This window comes from Cotesia glomerata, linkage group LG6 (genome assembly GCF_020080835.1).
Source record: "Cotesia glomerata isolate CgM1 linkage group LG6, MPM_Cglom_v2.3, whole genome shotgun sequence".
Taxonomy (NCBI): domain Eukaryota; kingdom Metazoa; phylum Arthropoda; class Insecta; order Hymenoptera; family Braconidae; genus Cotesia; species Cotesia glomerata.
The window spans coordinates 5,745,407-5,757,650 of record NC_058163.1 but is presented as its reverse complement, the minus strand read 5'-3'; the positions used below and the strand labels follow the sequence as shown (position 1 = coordinate 5,757,650).

The 12,244-nt window shown below is 33.0% G+C and overlaps 3 protein-coding genes across 3 annotated transcripts; all 3 read right to left on the bottom strand.

Annotated features, from left to right (window-relative positions):
* Nucleotides 1–4,992: 4,992 nt before the first annotated feature.
* Nucleotides 4,993–6,024, bottom strand: LOC123267263 (trypsin-1-like). The gene is made up of 2 exons (XM_044731818.1): nucleotides 5,836–6,024; nucleotides 4,993–5,720 (listed from the first exon to the last, which is right to left on the bottom strand). The coding sequence occupies exons 1-2, from the start codon at nucleotides 5,924–5,926 to the stop codon at nucleotides 4,993–4,995; spliced, it is 819 nt and encodes a 272-aa protein (XP_044587753.1). The 5' UTR covers nucleotides 5,927–6,024.
* Nucleotides 6,025–7,105: 1,081 nt separating this feature from the next.
* LOC123267262 (ATP-dependent DNA helicase pif1-like) lies at nucleotides 7,106–8,758 on the bottom strand. The gene has a single exon (XM_044731817.1). The coding sequence runs from the start codon at nucleotides 8,756–8,758 to the stop codon at nucleotides 7,106–7,108; it is 1,653 nt and encodes a 550-aa protein (XP_044587752.1).
* Nucleotides 8,759–9,115: 357 nt separating this feature from the next.
* LOC123267261 lies at nucleotides 9,116–9,946 on the bottom strand. Its single transcript, XM_044731815.1, has one exon. It carries the CDS (start codon nucleotides 9,944–9,946, stop codon nucleotides 9,116–9,118), a length of 831 nt encoding a protein of 276 aa, XP_044587750.1.
* Nucleotides 9,947–12,244: the final 2,298 nt, after the last annotated feature.

The following is a 12,244-nucleotide window of genomic DNA, read 5'->3' as shown; positions in this document are numbered from 1 at the left end:
CGACTGTTATTTATTACAGTTTACTTTTTTCCGTGTACTTGGCTGTTAAAACCCCATATATAATCATATATAAGTCTATGTATGATCAGATCTGATAATGTATAGGTTTATATATAATAAGATCTGATCAGACTTGCATAGTCAGATGTTAACAAAATTTTTTCTTTGAAAAAAAAAAAAAATTTTTTTTGGTAATCACAAAAAGTTCAAAATGATGTTTTCCATTACGTTTAAATAATTCTGATGTAAGTTTACTCAGGACTTAGTTCGGCTGAACACGCTCATTGACAATTTTAATTTAATACATTTCCGGTGGCAAACTATCCCCTTTAAGCTATAGTTCATGTAAAAGTTATTCTTGCGCCGCCTGGCGTGTGTAATTGCAAGCTGTCAAATATCTTTTTTTCACTGTAATTTCCTATCTATTATAAGATTGTCATGCATCCTTATATTATTTAGTCTCTGGCCGTCCGCTTTTTACATAAGAAAAAAGTTAAAATCTAAAAATCTGGGTCGCTATAGTTTGTGCTGATTATTTTTAATAATTTTAAATAGAAATTATAAACATAATTGATAATAATCAAGTAATTCGCGTAATAAAAAGCATGAACTACTATTATAAAATATCATATAAAAAAAAAATCAAAATAAATTTGAAAAAAAATTTGTAACCTCAAAAAACCGTTCTGCTTACGGTATATACACTCTCGGTAGTCTGGCTTGAGAACGGAACTTGGCGTCAGGATCTATCGAGTCTGTTGATAATTAGTATTCGCTAGCTGACTATGTTGGTTGAATGAATCATACTGACGACCAAGAAGATTTTTATCAAAACCTGATTTCATCATTTTGATAGTGAAGTAGTTATCGATGACGTGAAGTGACATGTTTACGTCTTTGTGATCAGGTAAAGAATACAACTATATTTGTAAAAATGCTTGCCGTAAGATGGACGGTGTGGCTTAATGTATATAAAATAAGCGAAAGGAAATTTAGTATAGACCGGATAGCTCAAATGGTAGAGTAGCCGACATGTCTTCGGAAGGTTCTGGGTTCGAATCCCAGTCCGAGCTATCTAATAATTTTTTCTTGCATATTCTATAAACTCACATTAAGATGATCCTCTCCACATTCCTTTTTCAATCCTTTCCTACCAATATCCTGTTACGTGAATGTGGAACGCTTCACGTAATAATTACCGTAACTCCTATTCTTTCCCGCTTCACAGCATCATTTATATTTGTGAAGTCTTGTAAGGGAACCTGGAGCACGACGGCCCCCTTAAGCCGATTTTTCCTTTATGTGGCTTTTAACCATCAAATTCATTTATTTTCCATATATTTCGAACGAATCAGTCGGAATTTTGCTAAAAATCGAAAAAAAAAATTTTTTTTTCTGGGGCATGACGGCCCCCTCCCCACAAAATCATATAACGAAAAATTTTTTTTACTAAAGCTATTACCATCAAAATCTAGAAATTCTCCTCCCAGAAAACCTCGTCGAGGGATAACCACGATTCTTACGAGTCTTGAGTATCGCCGAGAACTCACAGAAAAAAAAATCAACATAAAGCAAAAAAAAAAGACCTCAATAATTATATAAAATTATATATAATTTTTTTTCCCTGGGTAAGCAGTTTGAAATCAAATTGTGGACTGAATGCTTTACAAAATGTGTGACTTTGTCTCGAATTGTTGTCCATGACAACTGCAGATCACAATGTAGGAAAACATCGTTAAATTTTATGATGAGCTTCGTGGAAAAGACACGTCAACTAGGCCAGCTATTACTTGGTCTTGAAAAAGAATTCTTTTTATTTCCATAAAACTGACTAACGTTGTCTCTAAGACTGCTAAAGCTCTAGAAACTATCGACCGAAAATTGCCCGAAAGTTATGGTCTAGCACTTTCGTTTCACTAATCTTCCATCGGTTAGCAAACAAAAGCATTCACTACGAACTTAACCTTCAGGCATTTCTGTGCGGTGCAACCAACATGTTGATTTATTGAATAAGTGAAAAAGTAAAAAAAAAAATAAGTTAAAAATTTACATCAACGGTCCATACGAAAAAGTTGCATCTAATTGTCATTATACTATCGTTTTAACAAAAAAAAATTTTTCTTGTGTTAAAAAAATTCAACAAACTTGTAAGAAAAATTTTTATTACAAAATTAATTTTCATTATAAAATTTTTATTGATGATGCTATTAATGAATTTAATTGTAATTTTAACAGAGTTAGATGAATCAAATTATAAGTGTCTTAATTTGAAACGGACAAGGATAAAAAATATTGAGACAAAATCAATAATATTGTGGAAGCTACCGAAAAAAGCAAAAGTGAAGGATTATTTCACTTTACTAAACATATTAAAATAACAACTCAGATTAGGACCAAAATTTTTATGTTTTCAATTTAGGTTACTTTCAATTGTTGGACACTATCAGAAAGGAAAACAATTATTTTTTATTTAGTTATTAATTTATTTTTAATTTAATTCATTAGAAAAAAATTTTCTTTTTTAAAGTTAAAAAATTGTATTGGTATGTAATATATCAAGGAGATATTTGAATATCAATTTACACATAATAATCTCGAATGAACTTCTCTACCTCATAAATACAAATTTAGCCTACTCATTTCTGCAGCAATTTCATTATTACCTTAAAAAAAAAGTAAGCATTAAGATACAAGTAAATTTATAAACCATGAGCACAATCGAGCAAAATGAGTTCCTAAGAACTTGGAGTGCAATAAAATTTCGAAAACTGCTAATTGAAAAAGTTACAGCATACTAGATGCGCTCAAGGTTCGAGTTATCGAGATAAATTTGAATCATACGTGATTTTTTGCTTATCAGATGAGCCTCGAGTCTTCATCTGTGCACGCGCTCCAGGTAACTAGAGTGTTGGCACGAAGAAAATTTTTCACACCTTCTGATAGGCACAGATCGCTTGGGGATAGTGTAGTATAACTTTTGCGTAGGCGTTTGTGCGTTTCATGAACATATATATATATTGGAGATACATTCTCGCGTAATCTGGGACTCGTTTTCTTATTTGTAAGTACATTATACCACTTGGTCATGAATTCCAACATGCTTCAGAAGTCATTGGTATACCTCTTTCACGTATAATATCGTAATTCAACTAACAATATATTATTAAATATTATTTTTACTCCGTAATCTTATCAATTGCATATTGCAATTCTCAATAAGAATATTAAAATGAGTTTTAAAAAATTTGGTACTTCCAAATATGCATACCTTAAGCGCTCATGTCATAATTAAATCGATTAATGTATAGCTTACATATACAAGAAGTTTTCACTAACTAACTCCCCACAAAGAAAACTTGTAATTAGAATATAAAAAAAATATATTTCATTTTATACATAAGATATATGTGAAATATATTTAAAATATACTTGCATGTATTTCAAGTAGGAGAAGGGGGGGGGGGCAAAGTGGGCCTCTTAAAGAAAAAATGGTCATATCCGTACTTTTTTTTACTCTTTGCACTACTTTTTAGCGCCTTGTTTGTAATTCAACATTGATAAGCTGTGTCCATCAAAATAAAGAAAAGGCCATTCGGCAGCCGAAATAGAAGTAAATTTCATAATGAATAGAAGAAAAGACTACTAGGATTGTATACAAAACAAAAATTCATTGAGAATAAGGATAAAGATTTGAATATTTTTTTATGAGATATATTGGACAAATCAATCAAAAAAACGACTGCAAGAGTAAAATTTCATTAAAAACCTACAGACAAATAGGTTATTTTAAGTTGAGGAGAATGAGATGATATTAAAATTGAAGCTCGTTTAATGGGCTTTAATATGCATTTACAAAAATTCGATAAGTTATTTGATTTCATTCAAAAGATATGCACGGAAGAATCTGCCAAAAAATGAAATTTTATGATTTTAAAAATTTTGAAACTCTGTAATTTCTGACCTACTTGACCCATTAAGCAATTTATTCAAAAATTTTAAATTGCTCTCATTTCTAAATTAATCGACCGATTTTGTTCATCTTTGAACTTAACTCCTAGAATTGTCCAAAAAGTATCCTGTATTTCATTAATTCAAGATCCGATAAAAATTGTGAGCGCTATCGTCGAGGTAAGCCGCGCTATATCATATATATTGGTTATGTACACTGGTAATGTATGTATATGCACTGGTCATGTACACCTTATAGTGCTAGTTTTGGACACTCTGAAATTCTATGACAGTGCAGAAAATTTTAATGATAAAATAACATTTTCATAGAATTTTTAAACGCTTACATTAATACAAACAGAATTTACGATGCTATTACACTGATCAAAAAATTATCTTGACTCAAGAGCCAAACTCTTGAACCAAGAATTCCATTTTGAAGAAAATGATTTTCTTGTGTCAAGAGAATAAATTCTTGACTCAAGAAAATTTTCTTCGACCAAGAATAATTTCTTGGCTCGAGAATTTATTCTCTTGACTCAAGAAAATCATTTTCTTCAAAATTGAATTCTTGGTTCAAGAGTTTGGCTCTTGAGTCAAGTCAATTTTTTTATCAGTGTACGTTTATAATTTATTTATACAATAATTTGGACATCAAATGTCCAATAACGATATAGTGTCTACAAATGGCGCTTCTACCCTATATAAACTTTTAAACCACATGCATTTTCTTAATCAGCTTCACAAGGAGGCCGAAAAAAATTAAATTTTTCAAAAGTTCCGTCATGAGGACAAATGCAATATTTTTATTTCTCTAAAGTCTTCTAAAATGGACACTTCAGTAAGTAACAAGATAAAATTTCACAAGAGTTGAATCTAATATGTGTTTTTATTCCCAATTCCTTCAGCAAGAAGTTACAAAGACACCATTATATAATAGTTGTTTTTTTATCATAAAATAAACATTATTCATATTGATATAATACATTAATTAACAAAATCGAGAACATCATCGTAGAATTGATCGATTCTAAATTTTTTTGTTTATTTAGTCGACAATTTGCCATCGATCCATGATCGGTAATAAGAAATGTTAGTGAAAATTCCCGGATATTGTGGAAATCCGCATCCGAAAAAGTTAGTTGCCAAGCCTGCAGCTCGTCCTTTGACAACAAAGGGACTGCCAATATCTCCAGCACAAAACCCGGGTCCACCTTTTTCAAAACCCGCACAAAATTGACCTTGATGAAGTCCATGTAGTATATCATACAACTCATTACATTTATTTTCAGGTAGAATTGGAATAGAAATACTTGATAAACTATGAGGAAAAACTTCAGTTTCAGTCAAGCCAAACCCTGCTACACTACCAAACGAGTTAGCTTCAACTTGTTCACCTTTGTTAAATAATTGTACTGGTTGACGCGTTTTATCGAATACAAATAGTGTTTCAACTTCAACGAGCGCAATATCATTAATTGTATATCCACTTTCGAATGATTCATAGTCTTCATGTCGGATCACCTGAACAACTGTGTGAAGAGAGCCACCTTTGTTTTTTAAATTACTTCCCACACGAATTATTGTTCCGTTATCAACTGAACAGGAAGCAGAAGTCAGTACCCATTTATCTGAGACGATGGCACCTCCACATTCGTCAAGTTTATTGAGCAGAACATTTACTTGGTATGGAAAATCTTCAATATCTGCATTATTACCACCTACTATTCGTGCACTATTTTTTAAGTCGAGGTTGCTTCTCAGTGGATCAGCTATAATAAGATTTCAAAAATTTTACAATTTAACACTTCAAAATTTGTGCGAAACTCTAACCAAAAATCTATTTAATAACATAATAATCAGAAAAAATGTTAATTAAAAACATACCTATTACCACTGCAGAAGAAACAAACAGAGCGAAAAGTGTTATCATCATCTTATTGACTTTTAGAATCTTTACTACTGATTGATTCGACATTCTATTCGTTTATATATGGTTTTAAGCACTTATCATCATTGAAATTTCTACGAATCAAGCAGTGAATTTATTCAACGTATCTTGATAAATTTTGAGAAATTAATAATGAATTTAATTATCGTAAAAGTTATCATAGAATCTTGATTAGGTTTCTTCATAAATCATGAGTGCGCTTATTAGTATTAAGTATTATTAGTATTAAGTCATATCGGGAATAATATATCTGTACCATAATCGAAAGTTTTGATCAAAAAGTATATAATTTATCAAAATATTAATTAATCTAATCAAAAATCTATGATAACTTTTATATTAATTCTATTTATTATAAATTCATCAAAATTTATCAAGATACGTTGAATTAATTCATTGCATGATTCGTAGAAATTTCAAAAGTTTATATAAGGTAGAAGCGCCATTTGTGGACACTATACTGTTTTTGGACATTTGATTTCCAAATTATTGTATAAATAAATTATAAACGTAATAGCATCGTAAATTCTGTTTGTATTAATGTAAGCGTTTAAAAATTATATGAAAATGTTATTTTATCCTTACAATTTTCTACACTGTCATTGAATTTCAAAGTGTCCAAAACTAGCACTAAGGTGTACATAACCGGTGGTTCTACCCTATGTATATGTATATAATATCGAGCAACCTTGACTTAATACATAACGCACGCAGTTATTGAAGATTTTCCATACCAAGTAAAATTTCTGCTTGATGAACCTGACGAATGTGGAGGTGCCATCGTCTCAGAGAAATGGGTACCCGATGAAAAAAGTTTTTGTCTAATTATATATGATCATATATATAATTATATACAACCATATATGAAATTATATATAGTTATACATGATTATGCATGGAATTATATATAATTATACATAATTATATCGTTAAAATGAGATAATTAAAACGTTGTTTTGCCATGTATGTTATTTCTAGAAAACATTTTTTTAATTCAATAAAAATAACTATCTTCTGTAAGTGTGCGGGGATATATTTATAATCGAAAGCGGTATAAACAATAAAAGTATGTTTTATTTAGGTTAATAAATTAATCTTTATTAAAGTAACGAATATATTTTAAATTACAATCCTTGATAGCTATCTAAACATCAAAAATAATTATTCATATTTTTACTATCAGTTATGGCAGTTGAAAAAAAAAAATTAATCTCTCAGCGCAATACCGTGTACAATATTCTTGGTTAGTCCGTCTTTAACCAACACAAACAAACTGGATGGTTTTCCCTCGCGAGAACATGCCACATATAGTTGTCCGTGAGAAAAGCACGGTGTTTCCAAATCTAAGCCACATACAGACAATGTTTGTCTTTGTGACTTATTAATCGTCATAGCGAAAGCCAATCTAATTGGGAATTGAGTGCGTTTGAATTTAATTGGCACATCTGTAGGAATCATAGGGATTCGTGGCAGCAACACATTTTCGCCTTGAAACTTGCCATTCAAGATGATGGCTTCAATAACGTTTTTCATTAATTTTTCAATGACTAATCGTATACCATTACATAGCTGTGGTGGGTTTAAGTTACGAAGCAGAATAATCGGAGATCCAACCTTTAATTGTAAATGATGTGGTGGCATGCCTGGCAAATCCAATAAATTTAAAAACTCAATTGGATAATTCACAATCTGGTTGGTATCGCAAACTGCATCGATAGATTTGTATGACACCGAGTCCCCAGGCAACAGCTGTTGTATCTTTAAATTTAACCCATTGACGTCCACATTTTTAGCTGCCAAGATCGCTCTTTCTGCCAGCCACTTATGATTTGCATATTGTGTGTGTACGTCGGGAAATATGTGATCGATAAGAGTATTTTGCGAGTCGACGATTGTGCAGAAGTCCGTCTGTAATTTTATGCATCCAGTATTTCCATGTACAGCAACTTTCCCATCGCCAATATCTAACAGTTGTTTAGAGAATGTTTCGGCGGATGGATCCTGAAGCATTTGAATGCGCATGTTCACCGTCAGTTGTACTTTTTCAACATTACGCCATAGTCGCGATGATTTTAAGCAAGCGTTGATTTCATCAGCGTACGTTGAACGTGGAATAACAGGAAGAGTTTGTCTGAAATCACCTGAAAGGAGTAACAAAGTGCCGCCAAATAGTTTATCGTTGTTTTTTATATCCTTTAATGTCCTATCCAATGCCTCAAGCGAATGTTTGTGTGCCATAGTGCATTCATCCCAGATAATAATTTTACATTGTTTCAGCACTGTGGCCATAGATGATTGTTTTTTTATGTTGCACACTGCATCTGGATTATTTTGAATGTTCAAAGGCAGCTTAAATGCTGAATGATCTGTTCTGCCTCCATCTAATAAAGTAGCTGCAATGCCTGAAGATGCAACGGCCAATGCGATGCCATTTTTTGATCGTATTTCGGCAAGAAGTAGCGAAATAAGGAATGTTTTGCCAGTTCCACCTAGTGCATCTAAAAAAAAGAATCCTCCTTGTCCTGCCGAAACTGCCAGCATGATGCGGTCGTAGATAATTTTTTGTTCATCATTTAATAGTGGAACATTGTGACTAACAATGCTTGCTATTTGTACAGTATCGTATTGTAGTTCACGATTCATATCTGTGTTGAGTAAATCAGATGCACTTCGATTCGGTGAGCTCATACCGAAATGACTGATTGGTAAATTCGCAATAGCAATGCAAAGATCCTCGATAGCAATCAATGCTTCATTGTACATTGCATCACTGAATGATATTGTTTGATCGTTGCACCTTGTACGATGTCGATACAATATATCATCAGTCATTGAATCTTTGTGATTATCCCACAACATTTGTGCTCAGGCCGGGAAACATGTAGTCAGTACTATAGCAAATAGTAGAGGAATTTATGTTCCTGTGCAGTTTAATGCTGCTTCAGCAAGCATACTGTCCCAATAGTTGTCGTCTTCTAGCAAGCCTAGAGCAAGGCATGCATCTTTATACGTAGGATACTGTTGTCCATCTACCTTCCGTATATCTTGAAATGATAATGGTCCGGTGACATTAACCAACAATAGTCGCAGATAAAAGCACTCAGTCTGCCTTGGATTGACTGTATATACACGACCCAAACTATTTGATTTGAATAAACCGGGGCACGCATCAACTGGTGTCCCTTTCTTGCGGGGCATCCATTTTTTCGATTGAGTCTATGTAAAATACCGTGGAACTTCAGAATAGAGCAGTGTTTGCGCGAAGGCACCAAAAGCATCCGCACGATTGCACAGTTCAAAAAATTCGGTGAGCGTAGTTTTCGGTGGATTTATAGCACGATCAAGCGCTGTATCGTTCGTGAAATATACGCGCTGGCCGTTTTCAAGATGGACAGCTAAATGGATAACTGCTGGATCCCGTTCATGAATTGGGAAACCGAAAATACGCCAGACAGCTTCATTGGAACTGATATACCGGCCAATTTGGTAAATCGTAATTTCATCATTTTGATTCAACGGAGGAGAATGAACATTAGTATTTTCAACCCTAAATATAGCCATATCGCTTCCTTTATGCACATACTTGCAAATATATATGATACTCTGCACCGAACTGCATAACTCAACATTAATATGAGCATCGAATGTTTTGCTCAGCAAAGGTGAATATGGTACCACCCAACGATTATAAATGTCGATGTCTGCGTTGTTGATAGTTTTAACGAAAGATTGTCCGCCATTTTCGGTACTTTTCCGACGATATATTGGATATCCGTCAACATGTGTGACCGTATCGTTAGTAAAATCTTTAGGAAAACGCTTTGTACATTTTCCGTCTACCATGCAAGGTGATGAAGGATTCAGATTTCCGCACGGACCATGAATCATATTTGTAATAACAATATCAAATAGTAATTGATCAGTAGACGGATCTGGAATCTCTGCAGAAATCAAACTATCGATGTCATCAGCACGTATTTTGTCGACGAACCAAATTAAAATGTGAGCATGAGGTAATCCACGCTTTTGCCACTCAACTGAATACATCCAACAACGTGTGGGGCCAAATACATGCAATTTGGTAATAAAGTTTATTAAAGACTTTAATTTTTGTTTAAACACACGTGCTGTAATGTCATGACGATGTATTGCATTTTGTCCTGGTAATAGTAACGATGTAATTTCCGGCCATTTTGGATTACATGTAAAAGTAATAAAAAGACACGGTCATCCATATTCACGCACGAAAGTCATAGCATCCTGTATGTATTCTTGCATGTGATGTGGACTACCAATGTACGATGATGGTAAGATAACAGAGTTACCAATTTCGGCAGTGTCAGCGTTGTTCGCAATAGCATCTCACAAGTGAATATATTCTTCCACACGTAGCTTCTGTTGATTATATCGCAAGTATCGTAGTCGTTCACTCTCTATCTTCACATACATGTCGACCATAAATTGTTGGCAAAGCTCACGACATCGTAAAATGATGTTGTCTCGGCCGCGTCTAATCATCAAACGATATGAATAAAAATCCTTCGAGCTAACGTTCTTATTTGTTTCAGCTCCTGTAATAATATATATTTAAATTAATTGAAGATTTATTCTTTAATAATAAAATAATTATGTTGTTAATAATGAAAGAATTACCTGTTACGGGATCTCGTTGTTTAATGTTTACGCAATATCCATTTTGTCCCTTCCAGAAAATTAGTGGATATTGGAGAGCGTCATATAAACGATGGGTATCACTGATGAACTTAAGATTATTATTTCTTCTTCGAATCACGATTTGTCGCGTAGCTGTACGGTCGCCAACCATGATTCCAGCAACGTCTTCAACAACAGGTGCGTTGAATCTACGTACATGCTCTCCAGCTGGTGTTCTATCAGGATTGATGACAATAGTGTGATTGTCACTTTGTAGCTTGTGCATGTGTGCTTTAAAAAATTTTAATAATTCATTGTGCTCATTTAACAGAGCGTCCAGCTCACTGACAATACGCCTGGCAAAAGGTGAATTAAGATTATGGAAGTCGCAACGTGCATCCACGCGATTGGCGTTCGGAGTCCTCACCACCCATAAAGTATATTTGTAAAAATTTATGAGATTCGTTTGGCATTGGCAGCAATGAGCCCACTTTATGATAAACTTGGCCTTTGATTTTAAACGTGGAATTAAATTGTTGACCGTTTGCTGCAAAATTGCTAACTATTTCTGTTGCTCCAAACGATGTCATTTGGAAACATGAATTGAATGTGCGAATTGACTTCAGGAACAGGCTAGAATCTGGATCAGTACCAATAAGTAAACCGTGTAATGGCTCAGGTGGTGTTTCAATTTCGGTTAGTTGTACTTTTCCTGATGAGCAACACATCCCAAGTTGCTCATTTTTAAATTTAAGTGCATGACAATGCGGGCATTCCTTCTCCAAAGTACCAATAACCACTTTGGAATGAGCATAATATTCAACATCAGCTTACAACACGTGTTTATTTACATGAGATCACTTAATCAACTGAGAGTTAAAATTGTCTTTGTGAGATTAATAAATTGTAAATAAATAATTATTGCACTAGAAATTAATGATCAATTTACGGTGACAGCAAAATTAACATAAGAGTTGCACAGAAAAATTAAAATAATAAGTATAATAGTCACTGCTACGATTGATACACAAATAAAACCAAAAAAACATGGCTGAAAAATGTATAGTGAGTAAGACAGGAGACCGGCTTCGTCCTCATCCCTACTCCGTGATGTTTGCTGGATAAGTGGTGACCCCTGGCGGGGATAACTGATCGATTGATAGTTAATCAGTATTCGACCGGCGAGGGCGGGAGATCAAATTGAATTTTTAAAAAAAATCATAATTAGAATAATCAGAATAAGAATTTATCGTACTACAATTATAATATTTGATTGCCATCTTGCAACCTTATTGCGGATCTGTGGATAGATTAAAAAAAAAATAAAAATCGGAATGTAAAAATAGGGGTTGTTCGTATAAGAGTGAAATATGAGAGAGATATGAAATTTTTTATTCTGTCATGACAAATTAAAAATAATTTTTACCAAAAAAATTGAAGTTTATAATTAACAAATAAAAAATAGGGGTTGATCGTAGAGGGATGAAAAATTGAGAGTAATATCAGATTTTTTAATCTGTCATGACAAAATAAAAAAATAATTTTTGCAAAATAATTAAAAGTTTTTAATAAATAAATAAAAAATAGGGGTTGATCGTAGAGGGGTGAAAAATTGAGAGTAATATGAAATTTTTTTTTTCAGTCGACAGAATAAAAAAAAAAAATTAAAGTTTATAATTCACAAATAAAAAA

Bases quoted from the DNA above. Each gene is read 5' to 3' on its own strand.
- LOC123267262 (XM_044731817.1), bottom strand. From the start codon at position 8,758: ATGTTGTGGGATAATCACAAAGATTCAATGACTGATGATATATTGTAT.
- LOC123267261 (XM_044731815.1), bottom strand. From the start codon at position 9,946: ATGTATTCAGTTGAGTGGCAAAAGCGTGGATTACCTCATGCTCACATT.
- LOC123267263 (XM_044731818.1), bottom strand. From the start codon at position 5,926: ATGTCGAATCAATCAGTAGTAAAGATTCTAAAAGTCAATAAGATGATG. The intron at 5,721-5,835 runs GTATGTTTTTAA...ATCTTATTATAG, and splicing joins TTCTTCTGCAGTGGTAATAG to CTGATCCACTGAGAAGCAAC.